This window comes from Cydia splendana, chromosome 4, assembly GCF_910591565.1.
Source record: "Cydia splendana chromosome 4, ilCydSple1.2, whole genome shotgun sequence".
NCBI classification, from domain to species: Eukaryota; Metazoa; Arthropoda; class Insecta; order Lepidoptera; family Tortricidae; genus Cydia; species Cydia splendana.
This window is the reverse complement of record NC_085963.1, coordinates 16254972-16276662: the sequence shown is the minus strand read 5'-3', so window position 1 is coordinate 16276662 and position 21691 is coordinate 16254972. Positions and strand designations below refer to the sequence as shown.

The window sequence follows — 21691 nt, the reverse complement described above, 5'->3', positions numbered from 1 at the left end:
ATTTATTGAGAGAAATCAGTCTTCGAGGAGCATTAATATACTTAATTATGAATTTAGTGGATTTTATGTAGAAAATGTAAGAGAAATTATTGTTTCTGAACGATTGCGACAGCCGTCAACAAATGTCAGTAGTCCGCCCCGCCCCCCTGTCCCTGTATCCTACCCGCGGCATATTCAGCTGTCTCCGCCGGTTATTTTTAGGTTAAATTCTAAAATAAATTCAAGAAAGCAGCAGTGGTACTCACATGTATGTAGGTTATTTTAACATTTTCAACGTGCGCATATTATCTTTATTTAAGAAAATTGCGCATTTGGTAGTGTCATACGACTCGTGCCCTAAATTTATTTGTATGCATTGTATGTATAAGTGTTCTTTGTTTACTCAGGGTTATGAAACAATAAGAGAGATTCTGTCGCCTGCTGAGCGCCAGATTAAACTGAACCATGTCAGGCGACGTACAACCAAGGAAGCGTAAGGATAAGAAGAGGAAAAAAGGTGAGGAAGGAATTTAAAACTTATTAGTGCTTACTATATTGGCATATTCTTTTTAATAGGTGTTTTATTTGTATTAAAGATGATTTGGGAGTAGATGAGCCGCGCGGGACGGCGGCGGCGCTTGGCGAGGGGGATGTGTTTATGCACTCGCAGCATGACCATGGCACTGGGGGCCACTGGTGTGCCAAAATCATATTCTTCTCTCTCCTCTTTGTGCTGATTGGGCTCATTGGACTAATTATACTGGAAAACCGTGGCCTGTCTGAATGTAAGTAATATGATTTCTGTCTTATTAAATAAGTTTGATTGCATTTTTTAAAGATTTCTACATGAAGAGCTTGCAATCTTGTTAGTACTCTTTACCAGTACATTTTATAATTGATTCCATTTAAGTTTCATATTTATTTAAAAATTACATGTCAATTTTTTTTTTTAATTTATCATTATTCATCATCAATATCATATCATAATAAAACTATTTATTAGTACTGTAGCTTCCTTATTAGTTATTCACATCACTCCATGAAGGTCATAAAAGATGCACACTTTGCTTATAAAAAAAGTAACATAAATGACTCAAGCTTTGGATATAATAAACACTGTCACTTTCTTAACTTTTGTGTAAATATTCATAATAGACTAATAGATATGTAAACTATGTATGTTAATAAAGTAATACTTTATTTCATTTAGTGGAAGCTAACTCTGTACAATCCCAATACTCTGGTGTGCTAGAAGGTTGGCTAGAAGATGCCCCAGAGGATGACCACCATGATGAACATACGCTGGAGCTAAAGCATCATGTAAGTATTATAACCAGTATGATCTCAGCAGTAAAATCATATGATCAAATTGATCAAAGTAATTTTGTAAAGGGTTCATTATTTTGGTAGATTTGTGAAGCTTTATTTAATGTACAATTTTAACTTAAATTTATTTGCATTCATATAAGATATTCAGTTTTTTAAGCTGGTTAATTAATATTTACATTGCCATTAATTAATTCATTATACACTATATATGTAGTTAAAATAATAAAACAAAAGCAAACAGACAGCCTAATTCAATTTAGGTTTCACAGTATTGTTATATGTTGTGTACAAAAAATGTCGATTAGGATGATCATGATGATGACCATGATGAGGAAGGAGAAAATAGTGAAGAAGCAGATGATGAAGAACATGAAGACGACGATGATGAAGAACATGATGACGACGATGATGAAGACGAAGAACATGATGATGACGATGAACATGATGATGATGAAGAACATGATGGTGATGATGAACATGATGAGGTCCCTCAAGATGATGATGATGATGAAGGACCTCAAGAAGATGATGAAGAACAAGAAGAGAACGACAGTGCAGAACAGGACTTAGAAGCTGACTATGAGGTGATTAAGTAATTGATGATTTTAATGTAACTAATCTTGTTAAAAGTTGAAAATGAAGCATTATTTTAAATAGATTCGTTAATGAAATCATAGTCTTAAATGTGTCCTAAATATGTTATGTGAAAATTGTAATCATAAACAACAGGAAGAAGATGAACGAGATGATGATGATTTAAAAAATGACGAAGATAATGATGGAGATGAACAATTTAGCAATGAAGTGGAACAAAATGATGATTCAAATGGCGATGGGGATGAAGATAATAATCAGAGTATTGAACAGGATGATGATGATGACGATGACCACGAAGATAATCTTGATAACGGAGATAGCAATGAACAAAACAATGAGGTGCACAATTATTTGCGAGTGGAAATTGTTGTTTGAGATCTGTAACGTTTTTCGATTGGCACTAACAAAACTCAATGCTTTTTCTAAAACCATAATTTCAAATACTTGTAACAAAACTGTTTTGTGATACTGATCTAAATTATAATACCTATTATAGAAATTAAAAATTTAACTTTCTTGGCACTGCTTCTATTGTTAATTTTTTTTTTTACTTCTGCTTCTTCTTTAAAGATTTTTTTAAATCTTTATTTTTTAGGTTTTACAATTTATTAAGAGTGTAGAAAACTAAATTTGTTTGGCTTAAGTATGTGTTTTTAAAGTTAAATAACACTTTTTTTATTAAATGAATGTACCATTTATTCTGACCTCCAAAATAATATTAGGCATAGTGTAAATTAATTCAATTAAGTACCTGTAAATGTATCAGTCGTGTCTTAGTCAAATAATAATGGCTTATTGATGTTTTATGGTCTCTTAGCCCAACTGGCAAAAACGAAACCCCTATAGCTTCATTATAAAACGTCTATTTATGACATTTTAAACATTATCTTAATACTTTTTTGTAAACTAATAAAACACCGAGATTACGAAATTTGTCAATGAATACCATAGATTATATCCGTACACGGCGGGAAGAAGTTGATAACTCGCGGGAAAAAATTGAAGAAATTTGAACCTTATGTAATTTTATTTTAAGTTCAAATTTCTTCGGTAGAATATCTCGAGTTATCAACTTCTTCCCGCCGTGTACGGATATTATATCATTAGTTAATGATATATTTTATATAGGATGTTTTTTAGTCACCAATAATCTCTCATTATTAAGTGGCGTAATAATTTATAGGATGAAGAAGAACACGAGGAAGAAGAGGAAGACGCGTCACTAGAAGTGGAGAAGATAGAGAAGGAAGCTCCCGAAGACGAGGACCCCATCGATGTCGAGCTGCCCGCCTTGCCTGAGGAAGAAGATGACGATGATGATGATAAGGACCAAGGTATACATATTATGTCTAAATATGCATATAGTTTTTTGGTTACACAAAAAAATACTTGACTCTTTCGATCACATCCAATAGTGGTAGTATATAACATTCCATGCAATGAACTAAACATTTTCGTTTTTTTAATGGATTTTAAGAATTTTTAGGGCTCTGGCTATAGGAAACAAATGGAACCCTTATAGGATCACTGTGTGGTCCGTCTGTCAAGACCCTTTATATCCGGAACGCATGAAGGTATCGAGTTGAAATTAAAACCATGTACTCGGGTCTACAGTCCTTTGAAGCTGTGAAAAAATTAAACTTCTAAGTTGACTTAAAAACAAGACCGAAGTGATCCCATAAGATACAAAGTGAACAAAGTTTTGTATGGTGCTCTAAAAAGTAAGGCAGTTAAGTATGCCGCAAAAAACGAATATTTCGATTCGACACTCTCAAGGCAATCAAAATTTATAGGGTACTTTCTGTTAACCTAGAGTTCTAGAAGCATGAAATTTGGCAAACTAGTTGTATCGTCTTAGGTATACTACAAGACAAGTACAGCGAACATTTTTAAAAGTATACATTTGTAATTAAATCATAAAAAATATGTCACGTTCTACGGGAAAAGGTACCTTATGGCGGCTGACGCTTACGTCGCATAGCACTGCAATAGTATTGGAGCGGCGTTAATAATAGCGTAAGCGCCAAACGCCATCGCCATAAGGATAAGGTACCTTTAACCGTGGGACGGCACATATAGATGCACCTTCAAATTTTCCTCAACCCTTAAACTGAAAAACTGAAAGTTTTATAATAATGTATCTCATTTATCTGTCCCATTTTACTTGAAAACATAAAGAATTTTTAAATTAAGTTTCACTTAATTATTACAGGATCCGTCGAAGATGCAGGCCATGACGCCGACGATGGCGATGACGGAGATGACGGTGACGACGATGAGGACACCAACGAACCCGACGACGACTTCCTAGAGGCCGACGATGACGAACCGCCAGTGGAACGTATCACCGCGCCCTCTGGCAAGCCATTCGATGAGGTACGTCCCTTTCAATCGTAACAATAGGTGTGAAATTCAAGGAAGAATATGATTGATACAACGAACCTGACGATGACTTTCTATAGTTCGTTTTTTTTAGCATTAGAAATAAGGTAAACAATCTTGATGTGTCTTTTAATTGAAAAACACATTTTAAAAATAAGTTACGGCAAATATGTAACAATTATGAATGTAATACGATCATTTATATTCTTCTGCTTTCATTAGTATAGTTTGAATAATCTCAGGTGAATTTTTCGGGCTCGGACCCTAATCTGTTAAACAAAAGATATTGTTTCCTTTATGCAGTGGTTACAATGCTTACTGCTAATAGCCCCGACGTAAGTAACGGGAACAAACCCATTTAAAAAGCTAATTTACCATTCTAATTATATGGTTCAAATTCATGAATCAGCTCATTCGGAGATAACACGTTTTTGCTATCTCTAAAAACAAGACCACCCTAATTGTTCTCTGAACAAGCTGTCATATGAATTTGAACCTTAATACTATCACGATAGTTGCTTTTTAAACGACATGGTTGCTTTGGCACGTGGCTGTAGACCGCTCTTAAAAGAAACAAAGGCTTTTGTTTAACGGATTAGCACCCGAACTCGAAAAACTCACCTGAGATTATTCAAACTATAATAGTTATTGATTTTTAAAAAGCGTTTTTCAATTAAAAGACTTGTCAAAATCGCTTACCTTCTTTCAAGTTCTTTCTAATGCTAAAAAAAAACGAACTATAGAGGCCGACGATGAACGGATTACCTCGCCCTCTAGAAGGCCTTCCCGTGAGATAGGTCCCTTAACTACACCTTATAAAACAAAGTCCCCCGGCGCGTCTGTCTGTTTGTTTGTGTGTCCCCTATCAATAGAGTGATTCTTGAGGAAGGTTTAGATGTATAATTTGTTAAGGTTTAGTGTAACCCGTGCGAATCTGGGGCGGGTCGGTAGTTAACTACCGACCGAAATTATAATATAATGGCCTCCGAGCCTTGTCGGTAGAAACAACTTACATACTTAAATCTTTATACTGCTAGAGTTGTTTCCGTGTTTTGACCACGTCTCACTTAGGGCCTGGGGTCCGTTCGGCAGTCTAAGACCCCAAAAGATAAGCCTAAGAAGATAAGATAGGCCTGATGACAAATTTTGAAAACCCTTTTAATATCGTCGGTACACTTGTATTAGTTCCGAAAAACACTATATTTCAGTTATACTCATAAGATTTAACATAGATAATTGCATTTTATTATAGCTAGTTTAAACTTCGCGCGAAAACGCCTCGCATGCCATTTGTGACGTCATCATTTAGTTGGTGGTAGGGTGGTAGATATTGTTTACATACTTACAGTTACGAATTTCCCTTGAATCCGAATGATATTGTTAATTCAGCACCATATATTACGATTAGGGATGATAAATACATTACAAAAATTTATCACAATAACTCATTTTACACAAAAACTCTCACACGGTTGCAGTTTAAGATGAATTATTTAGATACATGTAAATTTTGAGTGAAAATCACCGAACGCCGCTTTTACTTTTTAATTTTTCATTTTTTGTAGTTACGACTGCCAACATGGCAATGATAGTTCCATTCAGCCAAATAATTAAAAAAGTTTGTTGTTGAAATATCGTATTATTTAGCATTTTATTTAAATAATAACAAATAGATATCTACTTTATATCGTGTAATAATATTTTTTGGACGTAATAAATGTTTAGTGGCGAAATAACATTTTTTTTGCACCTTTCGAACTCTTTGGTGCCCACGTATAGATTTCGGTCAATGAGGTTGTCTATGTTGCTCTAAGAAATATGTTATGGATTGATGACGTCACTGTTTGGAACGTTTCTGATTGGCGTTTCAGTAAAAATGGCCGATTGGAGAATTTTGCACTTTTATTTTATTGAATATATTAATAATCCTTCAGTTTATACTGAGATTGGGCCATTTTTTAGAATCATATTAACATATATGTTTCGTTGAAACCATTATTTCCATGATTCTTTGTTACTTGCAACAGGCCTATTGGCACAGAGCCTAGTAAGAAATAACTCTCAGTAATACCTCAATTTCCGTAAAGTTTATGTAAACCTATGTTGTGTACAATAAAGTGATAACTAAGTACTACTACTACATATTGGAAAGCAAGAGCTTCATATCTGAACTTCCAAAGCATAGGCGCAGAGGCCTAGTTTTAATTAGGATTAATTCGGATTTCTCACTATGTTTTCTTTCACCTAAGAGCGACTGGTAATAATCAAATGATGTTTCGTACATAAGTTCCGAAAAAATCATTTGTACGAATCAGGGTTAAAACTTATCGCAAAGCTACCAGTACTTTTACCGTATACGAACATTGCAAGTTACTACAAGTTTGTAAAAATAATTCGAAGAAATTAAGTATAGTCTATGATGCAAGAATCTAGTTGTCCATTCTTAATGACGTGATTTTGTGATCAGGTGGAGGATGAGCCTTCATCCGAGAAGCCGACCGACACGCTGGAAGAGGAGGAAGAGTACGAGAAGCGCCAGGAGCAGCTCCGCAAAGAGGAGGCAGAGGCCTCGCATAGTGAGTAACATTAGGTTTCTGTTTTGTTCACGTTTTACTCGACTCGCACCCCACATGAACTGATTTTTTCTAGAAAATCAGCACCGGGATATCTATGGTGTCGAAACAAATTTAGGTATTCGGGATCTTTCGGTGCAGAATTTCTGTTTCTTTTTTTTTTCATATAAAAAATCAGGTGCCATAGACAAAGTGTGAAGTTATTCCGTGACCATATATATTAGACATACCGTAGCTGAATATCTGATAATTTCAACTGGGGTGTGATGTGCCTTAATATAATTTTCGATAGGTTTCTGTGCACGCGCCTTTAAAAGGCTTATTTAGACGATGCGAAAACTCGCGTTTCGTTACATTGCGGTATTTGATCGATCAATTGATTGAACAGTACCTGGGTAGTAAGCAATGTACCGAAACTCGCATTCAAATTCTCGCACCGTCTATCTGATCATAAAGCTTGTTCGTTTTAATAAATGATTTAATTAATAATTCCTGACTGATATGATCAATAATGCCTCACATTACATGACTTATGACTACTTATGAGCATGATAAGAATTATTTTCGCTTTCCTACCACTAACCACTAACGTTACACTTAATTAATGTACATAAACCGATGATACTAGATTTACGTGAAAAAGAAATAAATGTTCATTATATTCACATCTTTTATTTAGCCCCTTGCGCTTGTTTGCACAATAATTTAATTTACTTTAACATAAGCCACACTACTATTAGAATGTAGTTTAATACCAAACGACAAGTTTTTATACATTGTGCTTAAATATTTAGAACTCACTCGAGCGGACGCGTGACCGAACAACAAAATATCAACACTTCTCTCTTGAAACCTAAAGCTTAAAAATCCATACATAATTTTTGTATACTTACCTACATTTTTTGTATTGCTACATACCTATTGGTTACAAAAACTTGTGCGTTTTTATTTAAGTTTTGAATGGAAAAAATGATTTAAAGATTTCTGACATTCCAAGTTACTTATTATAAAACTGTTGTTAAGTATTTATTATAATTTACACGTCGGTATCTCAATATGATTATTGTTTAAATGGGTAGTACCGTAGTAGGGTAGTACCGTAGTCAAACTAGGTAGTAAGATTAAACGATAAACGGCAAATTTATTTCTTAAGAAGTTCTTCAATCAGGACTGTGGTATCAAATAACGGAAACTTTGGACACCACACCATTACCGCCATATTTGATAGAGTGCCAAGGAGCTGTAATTAAAATACTTCATCAATTCCAGGGTATTTTCGTTCAGTCATACACCTGTTGTAACTGTGTTCGATTGAATGTTTAGATCTATGTTTTAAAGACCGAACGTATTGCAAATAATAGTACAATAAAATAGGAGAAATATAGATGTTTTCGGATCATTCGCATCTTGGTGTTCACTAAGTCAGTGTATGCTTGTGATTGGCTTAATATTGATCTGCCTACTCAATTTGTTATTTTTCATTGAAATTGTAAGATCTTTCTGTTTCTCTCTCTGACGTTTTTGTTGCCGCCACCAATCTGTCGCTCAAAAGATTAATAAAAAAGTCAATTCCTCTTTTAATCACATTTCACCGTGTAACTTATCGATTGACCTCACTCATTAACCCGGCATACTCACTGTTATAGTGAGTATGCCGGGTATAATACTGTACTCAATTATCAAAAGTACCGTAGCGGTGCAAATAAAATAAATCGCCCCTTGTCGAGACAAGCTTTTGGTCAAAAATGTCTCATGTTTGTATCTTAATTACTTACTGAATAATTTTCAGCAAAAAATATGGTGACTTGTCTAAATTATTGTTACTATATTCTAAAAAAATCTTGAACATTTAAACATTGATTGTAACGCTAAAGTATACCTACGGACTGGTACTATTTACCGCGTCTATGATGGGGTCTGTAGCGTCGAAAGTAACATAACCGTACGTTATAAGCTTGAAACGGCCGACCCTAAGTGTGGGGCGTTGTTGCAGTGTGGCTGAAGCTGAGCATTGGTGGCGCCCTGCTGGTCGCCACGCACGCTATCGTACGCCGCGCCACCGCCTCCAGTGGTGCGTACACATTTTAAACTTATTACCACAGAATAATACAGCTTCTATTGTATAACAATGCACTTGAAAGCAAAATATTTGAATCTCGATTTGATTCGTTTTAGCATACTTAGTAACTTTCGCTACTTTTGTGTATGAGCTGACAGCTGAACTATCCTACAGTCGAAACTATTTGAAGTAAATACTCATTGTTCTCATTTAAATTATCTCATTGGTGCTAGTAAAGATTTGTATAAAATTCCCTTCTAACATATTAGATTCTGAAAGCCACTTGATTATGCCACGTATATTATGAAGCATTATTCGTAAAGAGCTTAGTCACGTAAAGCTATTACATAGCATTTGCTTACTTCCCTCTCGCTAAGACGAAGTTTTGTATAACAGATGTTCCACAATCTGAAGATGCTAGAGAAGTGACACCCTCTGTAGACCGACGCATGACTCTGATTCCGGAAGAACCGTCTGAACCCGGTAGGCCAAATACGAATAAAATAATTTTTTTTTATAAATTACATTCGTACATTTTTCGTATTTATTAATTTCTTTATGCAGTTCCGACTAAAAAGGTGTCACAAGAGAGTTCTCGGCCAATACCTTCTATCACAAGAAAATCACCTACTTTCGAAGAAAGTGAGGAAGAAGGGGAAGAGGAACCTGTGACCTCTAAAGTAAGTTATTTTAAGATTACATCAAAAACTTGAAGTTTATAGCATTTATGGGGATTGTTCCTATTCTACACCATAACCGTATAAGTATTGGAAAATACTCGAAACGTCGGGATTGAAATGTGTTATGTAGTGAACTAGTCACACAATATCTTAGGCCATCGATCCGTTTATTGAAATCAGTGCAAATTTTGGTTCGGACCAGGGATTTTGAACATGAACTATCCACAGATTCAAGCAATTAAAGAAGAAGAAAAGAAGGAACTTTACAGCGACGAAGAGGAAGCTGAGGAAGACTTCGAGGAGGAAGAACCAGTTGTTCAGAAAAAAGTGGCCCCCGCTGCGGCCAAACCACCTCCCAAGGAACCAACCCCAGAACCAGAGGAAGATGTCCCTGACGACGTCGAAATAATTGACGACGAACAAATCGAGGAGGGCGAGGAGGAAGTAGAGGACGAGGAGGAAATATCGGATGTGGACGATGAGGAGCTGCTGACGCGGCTGGAAGCCAAATATGGCCGGCTGCCGGAGCCCGAGCGACCGGCGAGACGCAGTAAAGACAACGCTGTTGTGTCTTGGTTGTCCCATAACAGAATGGTTTTTATATTAATCGTCTAACTGCATGACTAACCTGATGTGAGTGCATTTTTATATAATTTAAAAATAACATTTTTTTTTATAATTACAAACATTTTTGCTGGAGATCTTTTAAGTGTTGTCTCGCTGTCGGGCAACTTTTGAGAAAACAACAGTCAACTAAAATATCCCCTGTAATTAAATTATTCTAGAACATAAGGAATTTACAAATAGTGTTATTTGTAAATTATTTATTATTCAAATAATAGCGAAAATTGCAAAATCCATACGCAAATTAATCTTAAACTAAAACTCCCCTGAATCCCTCCATATGCAAAGGTGCTCAGTAGCAACTATACCGTTAGCGATAGGCAACCGTTGCATCAGGAACGACCTGGGGGCCTAGCCAAGATGACATCGTTGATAGAAAACGCCAATCAAAACCATCGAAACTTAACCCCTTGCTGCATGTAATAAAAAATATTTGTTTAAATTTGAACTTTAAGAGCTGTCAATAGAGTTGAATATCATATCCGCCATATATAACTCCGTAATATCCGTATGCGGTAAAGGTTTAAATACTATTATTTCATAGCATCTATTCTGTCATCCCAATAAATTATTTCTATTTGGTTGGCGTTTGTCAATGAACGATTGTCATTTTGGCCTCTAACATTAAATTTCGAATAGAGTGTTTCCATCATACCTACGGTACCTACCTAAATCTATGAGTTATTTGCTCGACTAAAGTTACTTATGTCAATGTCTTAAGTAGTAGACAAAGTTTATCAATCTCTCATTAAGCAAAATATGATACGCAATACACATTGGACAAAGATATTGGATAGGTGGAATACCACCCTTATGGCTCATTTAGACGATGCGAGTTTCATTGCATTGCGGGTTTTGATCGGTCGGTTGAATTGGACGTAATCAACAGTCCGCAATGTAACTAAAATCGCATGCGAGCTCGCGCGCCGTCTAAATCAGCCCTAAGGATCGGAACGCATATAAATGAAGTTGTCTTGTTTTTCAGAGGACGGTGGGAACAGTATAGAGGACGGGTGGCCGGGCGAGCCCGCCGACGCCTACTGGCGCCAGCAGCTCGATGACGCCGAGCGAGAGTTCAACCAGGTACTAACAACTTAACTAACCCTTGATATACCTTATATCGTTGCGATATGGTTTACGAACCGTCAATAACTTTGGTACCTATGTCATCTAAACAGTGGCGGCCGTATTGATGGTCGCCCTTATACAAGGTGCTCACGAGGAATGCGAAAGATTTTAACCACGCATTTCTGAGGTCAAAAGAAGGAAAAAATTTAATATGAGTTAGGTCGATTTCGCCAAAAAAAATTCTTTTTTGTTTGGCTTTTTTTTTCAATTTTTTAAATGTATTTGTACATAAAAAGTAAATGTTTTGGTAAACTTGTCACTTAAAATTGGTTTTTACTTTTTTTTTCGAAAACTTAGTTTTTGCCAAGTGTTACTTGTCACTTTTTGACATCTATCAATAAGGATATTTTAAAGCCCCTGTACACAATGGGCCAGCGTGGGCCAGTCTGGGGGACGCATTTATGCGTTAGAGGGAGAAAGTGATATTGCTATCTCATTCTACCGCATGGCTGCGTCCCTTGTACTGGCCGGCGCTGGCCCATTGTGTATAGGGGCCTTTAGACTACGGCCCATAGTAGCAACATCGCCATCAAAAAGGCGTTTTGCACTATGTAACAATAAAAACTTGTTTTTTTTTTAAATTGGTATTAACTCTGAAACTAGGCGAATCTAAAAAAGGTTATATGACATTTTTGTCTCTAAATATGATCATGAACACGCTGTTAAAATTATTTGGTTTCCTCATGTTACACCGTGTATATAGCACGATAACGATAGTACAATACACGTACAATATAACGATACTTTGTATTTTGGTAACACCTCTTGACAGATGATTGTTTATCTTATCATTATCGCGTGACATATAGGGTAGTAAACGAAGCAAGTTGTTGTATGGAGACCCATGCATTAATTCCTCAGTCGATGAAATTTTGCTTGGTTATTGTATAGTATGAGCCGAAACTAACATTATAAATATCCAAAAAAAAACCGGCCAAGTGCGAGTCTGACTCGCGTTTCTAGGGTTCCGTACATAATTCCGACTCACGCTTGACTGCACATTTCTAATAGGTTTTCCTGTCATCTATAGGTAAAGAACTATTTTGTGTATTTTTTTGAAAATTTTAGACCCAGTAGTTTCGGAGATACAGGGGGAATGGTCATTTTTTGGCTATTTGTATTTTCTTAAATAACTTCGAACCTATGTATTTTTAAATTATACAAAAATATGTCCATCTTTGGGTTACTAATTTACATATGTGTACCAAATTTCAACTTAATTGGTCCAGTAGTTTCCGAGAAAATAGGCTGTGACAAACAGACAGACAGACCCACGAGTGATCCTATAAGGGTTCTTTTTTTTCGTTTTGAGGTACGGAACCCTAAAAACACTCCTAAGTTAGGTATTTATACGTAAACATACAAAGCTGTTTATTTATTTAACCGAGTAATTCCTCCGTCCGAAATTTTTTTACCAAATAAGTTATTGGTATTTCTGCTGGGATTTTTTTTATTGTTATGTCATATATTGTTGCAATACGTTACATGAATATTTCCGGTGGAGACGAAAGTTTGAACGGAGCATTTTTCCGTAAAAAGATATTAACGATTTAAGACTTTAGGTATTTACTTAAATACTATTACTGTTATTCTTTGGATATTTATACAATACTTTTTATTTATTGATACTTTATCATACTGTAAAGTTTTTTCTGGCTGAGGAATTACTGCGGGGTCCACTACCTTTATTTACTACACTAATAGGCAACCATTATTTATGTTACGATCAGTTACAAAGATTTTATATGAATATATCACTGTCAATTGTCAAGGTTGATAATGGCTCATAATTCAGTAGGTATATCGAACTGTGCATAAGTTAAATTTTAATTAGCCAAAAGACGTTTAAAGATATTTTGCAACTGAAAACACCCTTTTCATATACACCGTGTTTTTTTTGATTTCCGTTAATTTCAAGGGTGCATTCCTGAGCTTAAATCAAGTAACTTTCTCAAAGACACCGATGTTCTAATTAAGTCCATTTCGGAGATAATCCATAATTTATTTTTTTCCTATAAGGCTTCTACAAGCGTGTACACTTGCCTTGGGGCCGGCTTACATATTGATTAGTGTTTAGAATGAGTTCATACATTTGCTACTAAACTTAAGTACAATCTCGGTCGATTGATGTACGAAATGACATTGATATGTCACAGATTTCAATTGTTTGGTTGAGTTAAATGTAATGCCCGTGTTACAACAACGCTATATGCTACATTTAATTACTTTTTAAACAAAAAAAAAACAAAAAAGAAAACAAAAAAAATTTTTTTTTTTTTGAAAATTAACTATGCCATTTAGTTCTTATAAACGTACTTAACTATACCCCGAAGTTAACGGAATTCAATAAAAACACGGTGTATAGGATATTAAAACTTTGGTTGGTGTATACTTTTCAAATAGTAGATAGTCTAACTGTTTCTGCGCATGAAGTGTGGCCGATTACAATACGCTATTTTACTTGTTGCATGTTGTGATAATAAGGATACACCAACTTAGTCAAATTACCTTCACAAAATGTCGCCTATTTTGGAAAGGGTCTAGTCTAATAAGTGAAATAAATGTATTGAAGTTATATTTATGAAAAACTCAATTGAATTCCAGGATTGGCTGGACTAACTGAATGCATCTTTAACTACATTTAAACTTTGTTCGTTGTGCCATTTCCCGCGCTCCCTGCGAGCGACCCGGGCCTAACGCGCCCGCACCCCGCGCGTCCCCCGGCTCGCACGCAGGGACCTAACCATAGATTATAGATTTTGAGTGTTAGTAGTGTTGCCATCATCTAAATTACCCGAAAAACTTCAAAAATTCAGACAATGGCTTACTTAGCCTAGAGGAAATAAAAAATAAGGGTTTCTCCTGTTACTAAAATCCAACTACAATTTAGGGGAAACCCTGGATGGCGGTCCTAAGTGTGAACAATTAATACACTAGTCCCCTTAAGTGTGTTGTGTTACTAACATTGAGGGCGCTTTGATGGCTGCGGCGGATCGAGCGAGCGCGGCGCAGCTGAAAACCAGTGCCCGCGCGCGTTGGGTTGTGGCAAAATCCTTGGATGCCGCGGCGGAGAAGAAACGAGACAACGTGCTACTCGGACGTGCGATAGCAGCATACCTCGAGTTGCTTAAGATGAACGAACGCCTGTCGAATAAGAAACTGATTGAAATCGCAGGGAGAACTATTAACAGGATACAATTTAGAGGTAAAGATATGATTATTTATTATCCTCTTTATTCATCATCCTTCTTAAGCTAGGGTTTTTATAATATGAATATAAAAGTCAAATATAAAAACAGCAGCGGGGCAAGGCCCAAGCTACCGGTGGTCAGGGCCGCAGAGAGGAACCGACGTACTATCCGCGCCGTGTCCAAGATCACCGCCTTCTGCATCTGCCCCTTGATCCAACCACCTAGCGAGAGTCTCTCAAGATGTTGGTCGAGACTCTTCGCTATTAGACCGTTCACTGAAACGACTATCGGGAGAATAATCGTCGAATCAACATCCCACATGGCGGTTATTGACTATTTATTATTATTAAATAGTACTGAGTCTCTTCAGCGATGCCATATTGACTATCGGTACATCGAAGTGTTGAAGTGTTTGTATAGTAACGCCACCATGTCGGTCCGAGTACAGGAGCAGAGCACGAGGGCGATTCCATTGCGAAGAGGCGTAAGGCAGGGAGACGTTATCTTTCCGAAACTGTTTACTGCCGTAATGGAAGACGCCTTCAAGCTCCTGGAATGGGAAGGACTTGGCATCAACATCAACGGCGAATACATCACTCACCTTCGGTTTGCCGACGATATCGTAGTCATGGCAAAGTCGATGGAGGAACTCAGCATGATGCTCGATGACCTCAACCGAGTTTCACAACGGGTGGGCTTGAAAATGAACATGGACAAGACGAAACTTATGTCAAATGCCAATGTTGTGCCCATCCCAGTCTCTGTTGGGAACTCGGTACTCGAAGTTGTTGACTCGTACATCTACCTAGGACAAGTAGTCCAATTAGGTAGGTACAACTTCGAGAAAGAGGTCAACCGCCGAATCCAACTCGGTTGGGCAGCGTTCGGGAAAGTACGTAATGTCTTTTCGTCCGACATACCTCAGTGCCTCAAGACGAAAGTCTTTAATCAATGTGTGTTACCAGTGATGACTTACGGCTCCGAAACGTGGTCTTTCACTATCGGCCTCATCTCAAAACTCAAAGTCGCTCAACGAGCTATGGAGAGGGCTATGCTCGGAGTTTCTCTACGTGATCGAATCAGAAATGAGGAGATCCGTAGACGAACTAAAGTCACCGACATAGCCCACCGGATTAGCAAGCTGAAGTGGCAATGGGCAGGCCACATTGCACGCAGAGAAGATGGCCGATGGGGTCGAAAAGTGCTCGAGTGGAGACCACGGACTAGCAAGCGCAGCGTAGGACGTCCACCCACAAGATGGACAGACGATCTTGTTAAGGTCGCCGGAAGACGCTGGATGCGGGTCGCTTCCAACCGGCACGTATGGAGGTTCAAGGGGGAGGCGTATGTTCAGCAGTGGACGTCTTATGGCTGAGATGATGATGATGATGATGAAATAGTACTGTCCTCTCGAAACAGACGATTTCTATTAAAGACTATTTCTTGTTTATTGACCCCTCAAGACCCCTAGAGGAGCAACTCGTAACTCGGTGATATTATGTAAATGGTTATAATTGTTTGTCACCTAAAAAATCTTCTATCAAGCCCTGGCGTGCCGAGTTTAGAAAGTATTAGTCTGGTGAAAGTTACATTAGATCTAGTTCAGTCACCTTTAAGCGAGTTTAAAATACGAATAGTTACAAGAGAGTTAAAAACTTTTAAGTCGTTAAAAAAGTATTTATCGAAATATCACCGTTCGTACCCACTTTGTAATACTTGTGAGCCAGACTGGATGTAAGGGTGGTATTCCATTTGTCCAATATCTTGTTCCGATGTCATTGCGTCTCACTCAAGCAAAATGTGAGACAAAATACACATTGGACAAAGAAATTGGGCAGGTGGTATACCAACTTATGGTAATAAATTTTAATCAGTTATTTTATGTTAGGGACCTACCTCAACGCGGAACCAGTGTACCGACTGCTCATTCGCCGGTTTCCAGATGAGCCTTCTCACAGGACCAATTTAACTGTTATGTTCCTGATGGCCAATAGGTAAGATAGTTTCTGTTGATTATATTAGGGTACCTTTCACATAATTTCTTCTATTAATATTTTATTTTTTGTTCGTAATATTTAACTTGAAAGCAACACACTTTTTCTGACTCGAATCTCTTCTTGGTAACCTTTTCTCAGAGAGCCACACATTCTCTCTCCACGTACCTATATTAGATAATGGACGATGATTATTATTCTCAGTAACGCAGCTTATATAGGGTGGCCAAAAGCATTCGCGAAAAAATTTACCCTCCCATAGAAAATGGACCAGCCAAATATTTTTTTCGCGGTTTCCGGGTTGGTCCCATAGTAAAAGTTGCTCAGTATAATCTCAAAACCTCCCTGGCAACGGGAATGCACTTATTTTTTGGCCACCCTATAATTATATAGTTAACTGAAATGACATCAAATTAATATAAAAGTATTCGTTGTTTCAGAGGCGACCTAGCCGAAGAAGTGCTCAAAGAAACCCTCAAACGCTGGCCCAACGACCGCCTCGCCCTAGCCCAATACGGCTTCATAATCAAAACCCAGCACAACCGCCTCGAGGAAGCCCTAGATCACTTACAGAGGGCGCTCGAGGGCGACACGGGCCCCGCCACTGAACCTAGATTTTATTATCACTTGGGAGATACTTTATTATTGCTGGGGCGATTTGAAGAAGCCCACGAAGTTCATAAAAGAGGCGCAGCTCACGGGCACTTCCTTTCACCCGCTCAGCGCTCTCTATACAATGTTCCGAGACTAAAAGGCCGACCTTGGTGGAACATAGAGGAAACTCCTTACATTAAATTGGCGCGTGATTTAGAAAAGCATTGGAAGGAAATCCTAAAGGAGGGGGAAGCCGCGAGAGCGCTATACGAGCAGGAGAAGGAGGGTCTGAAAGAGAGGGGAGAGTGGACGCAGCTGGATCTGTTTGTGAGAGGGAGGGAGATAGACGGGCGGTGTGCGCGCGCGCCCGTCACGTGTGCGGTGGTGCGGCGGGAGGTGGCGGCGGCCGGCTGCCGGCGCGGACAGGTGGGTTCTAAATTGCATTCAGGACATGTATATCATGAATCATCTACATGGAAACTGCTAGATTTGTCGTATTTATAATACCAATTTGTACATGATGAATTATTACGACCTTTTGCTTTTTAATGTAATTTAACGTAGTATTATTATTCTTTGACAGGTCAAATTCAGCTCTATGCGCGCCGGCACGCACGTACGGCCGCACGTCGGTCCCACCAACTGCCGGCTCCGGATGCACCTTGGGCTCAGCAATACCAAAGATACTTTCATACGCGTTCACCGGGAAACCAGGTAATAACCATGATAATGATAAGTATCTGCGATATCGGTGTGACAAGCCCCTTAAGTAGCACTTCATCGATATCGTCGTAAAACCACAGAATAAGTAATAGTACTACCGTACAGAAAATAAACTTCCTACAAATCCGAAGTTTAGCAGCGATTCAAGGACGAATCATGCTGTCCCTTTCTTATGTATGGTACTATCCCTTTTGGCTATTTAGGGTTGTCAAAATTCAGGGTATTATCTGTGGTCGTACACGAAAAGGGACGTCAAGTTGTGCCAACCCTAATAATTGCTCGAAGCAATGCTGAGAACGGAGCCGAAAATGTCCGAACGCTCTAATTTCCTACCCCTGGTAAAACATAAACACCTTAGGTTATTTCAATTATTAGATAGATATTAGTTAGATAATGCATGAGTCCTAGCGCTTCGCTAGCGTTTATATGCAAGCTTTTGCCTACTACACTTCTTTATGTCTCTTACGTGTCTGTCCAATAAAAAGTTGCCAATCCATTTCAACGGAACCTCAATCCTTAAAATGGCTAATTTGGCAAAATACCTCAATGTCAGCCAAATCCGCCTTGTTATGTCCAAATTCAAAGTACCCTCAGATAACCTTGAATTTAAATGCCTGAAGCAACCTTGGTATAAGATGAGTTATATTAAAAGATTATATTTCAGCACTGTATTTTTGGGAAATGAAACATTCTGTGTATCATTCAGTCACGTCACGTTCTGTGTGACTTAACTTATATTTAAAGTTTTTGTAAGTTATTAGCTCACATAATTTTTCTGTTAAAACAGGCAGTGGGAGATAGGCAAGGTGTTCATGTTCGACGACAGCTTCGAGCACGAGGTGTGGCACAACGGCACGGGCTCGCGGCTCGTGCTCATCGTCGACGTGTGGCATCCCGAGCTCACCGCCGCCGAGCGGAGGCAACTGCCGGCCATTTAGACCTGATCCAACCTAGCTGGAATATGAGACGACGGCTAACACGAGGTGTGGCACAACGGCACGGGCGCTCGGCTCGTGCTCATCGTCGACGTGTGGCATCCCGAGCTCACCGCCGCCGAGCGGAGGCAACTGCCGGCCATTTAGACCTGATCCAACCTAGCTGGAATATGAGACGACGGCTAACACGAGGTGTGGCACAACGGCACGGGCGCTCGGCTCGTGCTCATCGTCGACGTGTGGCATCCCGAGCTCACCGCCGCCGAGCGGAGGCAACTGCCGGCCATTTAGACCTGATCCAACCTAGCTGGAATATGAGACGACGGCTAACACGAGGTGTGGCACAACGGCACGGGCGCTCGGCTCGTGCTCATCGTCGACGTGTGGCATCCCGAGCTCATCGCCGCCGAGCGGAGGCAACTGCCGGCCATTTAGACCTGATCCAACCTAGCTGGAATATGAGACGACGGCTAACACCAGGTGTGGCACAACGGCACGGGCGCTCGGCTCGTGCTCATCGTCGACGTGTGGCATCCCGAGCTCACCGCCGCCGAGCGGAGGCAACTGCCGGCCATTTAGACCTGATCCAACCTAGCTGGAATATAAGACGACGGCTAACACGAGGTGTGGCACAACGGCACGGGCGCTCGGCTCGTGCTCATCGTCGACGTGTGGCATCCCGAGCTCACCGCCGCCGAGCGGAGGCAACTGCCGGCCATTTAGGCCCGAACTAACCTAACTGGAATATGAGACAGCTCCGAGCACATCGTCGACGTAGGTATATTCACAGCAAAAGTAACGAGTCAGGATTATTTTTGTTCATGATGCAAACTAAAGTATGATTTTTATCCCTAGATATATTGACACTTAATTTTGCATCGCGTTAGTTTTTCATGGAATAACCCGGTTAACCATATTCATATTTCATATTCATATTTTTATTGATAAAGATAATTAATTACACGTTAAAAATACATATGTCAATCATAATTCATTAATTATAAATTAAAAATCAAAGTACATACAATGTAGACATCAGAAAAATTCAATAAATAATAGTTTTATATTAACAATATTTCACAGCGACAAAAAATGCCAATAATAAATTTCACACTAAAATACCTACTGCAAACATGGACTTTACAATTTACATATTTACATTTTGTGTGTGGATCGATGACACTTTATCGAAAAATTCATCGATGGTGTAACAGGCCATTTCTAATAATATTTTTTTGATTTTATTAGCAAATGTGATGTCACTAGGGGCATCTCTGATGTCGGCAGGTAACGCGTTGAATAATTTGACTCCTAACACACCGACGGATTTCCTGGCTTTAGCGGTAGTATGGGGCGGGACCAAAAGCAGACTTCCCCCGCGCGTGCTTCTACCTGACTGCTGCTCACGGGTTTTATACGAGCTGAGATTACTTCTAACATACTTACATGCTTCTAAAATGTAGACACTAGGTAAAGTTAGGATTTTATATTTAATGAATAAGGCCAGTGCTGAGTGGTCGTAAGGTTTCCCCGCGATTATTCGTATTGCTCTCTTTTGGAGCTTGAACACTCGCTCGCGATCAGCCGCTGTCCCCCACAGATCGACACCATAAACCAAACAGGAAACTGAGATTAAACGACATAGTTCTAAGGACCAATTGTGGTATAAACTCTTGTTCCGGTTGCTCTTAACAATTGGTGAAACTTCACGCCAACACGTGTCATCTTGACAATACAAAACATTATTATTTCCTAAGGACCAAATGTGGTATAAACTCTTGTTCCGGTTGCTCTTAACAATTGGTGAAACTTCACGCCGACACGTGTCATCTTGACAATACAAAACATTATTATTTCTGACTGGTTAATATTATATTTGGCTCCCACAACCTTAATTGTCATCTCATCAATTATACAAGAAAGATATCATGATCTGTGTAAAGAATGTATGAAGTTCTGTGAGGCGATGGATAAGCGTGAATCTTCTGTCTTGTATTAGTTTTTCTTTCACACATTTGTTCTGTTTGTCCTTTATAGACTGTATCATGTAACTAGTTTGTATAAATAAATACTGTCTATCATAAATTTCACAGTGTATTAGTTCGCTGTAAGTCTGTGTACATTTTTTTAACCAATACAATAAAAAATCATTGTTAGGGAATTTTTAGTTTTCTATGTGGGCGTCATACTTAATTATTTACCAGTTTCTTTTTATCCTGTTTAGGCCACGCTTACAGAGCGTCAGTCCGTTTAGACTGTAGTACGTGTAATATATTGTCTATTTTCGCTCTATCACACTTAAGGGAATGCGAGGGATCAAGCCTATGTACGTACTTAATACCTATCAGCGTTTATACGCAATATTTCACATAAAAAGTACATAAATCTGTTCTAAAGAACCAATGTATTCTATTATAAGTTTATTTAATGATAATGATTGAATGGTTGAATATTTTTTTATCACCTTGAAAAAAAGGATTTTTTGAAATTTCAAAATCAAGTCTCATTTGTGTTAATAATATTTGCATTTGTCTTGGAAAGACGCCGATTGTATGAAATGTAATGTGATATGATTGTTGCGCGATTTTGTTACTATTGTAAGGTAATTTAAGACTTATTTATTAATAAAAGTGAATATGATTCCAATGCTCGATTATAAATTAGTTTTATTCGCTTGGAGTCTCGAACCTGCACAGGCTGTATGAATTTCTCGTAAATGAAACCTGGTTAGATCGATTTGTTGAATCTTGAGGAAACGTGCGCGTTGGAGGGCCATCTTGTGGTATAAATCGGATAAGTGCTTAAACTTGATTTTGACACTTCACGCCAGCACGCTCGCTCCCTTAATTAGGTCCAGGGTCTGCCATCTTATGGCCAATATCAGAAATTGATAATATTATCTC

The 21691-nt window shown here is 38.4% G+C and overlaps 1 protein-coding gene and 1 long non-coding RNA gene across 5 annotated transcripts in view; one reads left to right on the top strand and one right to left on the bottom strand.

The window, feature by feature from the left end:
- LOC134790059 (uncharacterized) overlaps nucleotides 1-21691 on the bottom strand; it is a 509644-nt gene that overhangs the window by 277534 nt on the left and 210419 nt on the right. The gene's annotated exons all lie outside the window — the stretch shown is intronic.
- Nucleotides 142-21448, top strand: LOC134790033 (aspartyl/asparaginyl beta-hydroxylase). 4 transcript variants are annotated; one of them, XM_063760788.1, is made up of 18 exons: nucleotides 264-496; nucleotides 576-764; nucleotides 1190-1299; nucleotides 1614-1892; nucleotides 2038-2244; nucleotides 3089-3239; nucleotides 4118-4281; nucleotides 6755-6863; nucleotides 8854-8931; nucleotides 9316-9402; nucleotides 9484-9599; nucleotides 9828-10149; nucleotides 11209-11306; nucleotides 14322-14556; nucleotides 16431-16536; nucleotides 16977-17556; nucleotides 17714-17844; nucleotides 18641-21448. In XM_063760788.1, the coding sequence occupies exons 1-18, from the start codon at nucleotides 445-447 to the stop codon at nucleotides 18789-18791; spliced, it is 3165 nt and encodes a 1054-aa protein (XP_063616858.1). In that variant the 5' UTR covers nucleotides 264-444; the 3' UTR covers nucleotides 18792-21448. The 4 variants fall into 4 exon arrangements, with proteins under 4 accessions (XP_063616856.1, XP_063616857.1, XP_063616858.1 ...); XM_063760786.1 differs by lacking the exons at nucleotides 1614-1892; nucleotides 2038-2244 and adding an exon at nucleotides 142-247 and having other exon boundaries at nucleotides 387-496; XM_063760787.1 differs by lacking the exons at nucleotides 1614-1892; nucleotides 2038-2244 and adding an exon at nucleotides 170-251 and having other exon boundaries at nucleotides 387-496.

What these genes read in the sequence shown, in the direction of transcription:
- LOC134790033 (XM_063760788.1), top strand. Translation starts at nt 445, where the DNA reads ATGTCAGGCGACGTACAACCAAGGAAGCGTAAGGATAAGAAGAGGAAA. An exon ending in ACTTAGAAGCTGACTATGAG is followed by an intron (nt 1,893 to 2,037) that starts GTGATTAAGTAA and finishes CATAAACAACAG; the next exon opens with GAAGAAGATGAACGAGATGA. An exon ending in CTGGCAAGCCATTCGATGAG is followed by an intron (nt 4,282 to 6,754) that starts GTACGTCCCTTT and finishes TTTTGTGATCAG; the next exon opens with GTGGAGGATGAGCCTTCATC.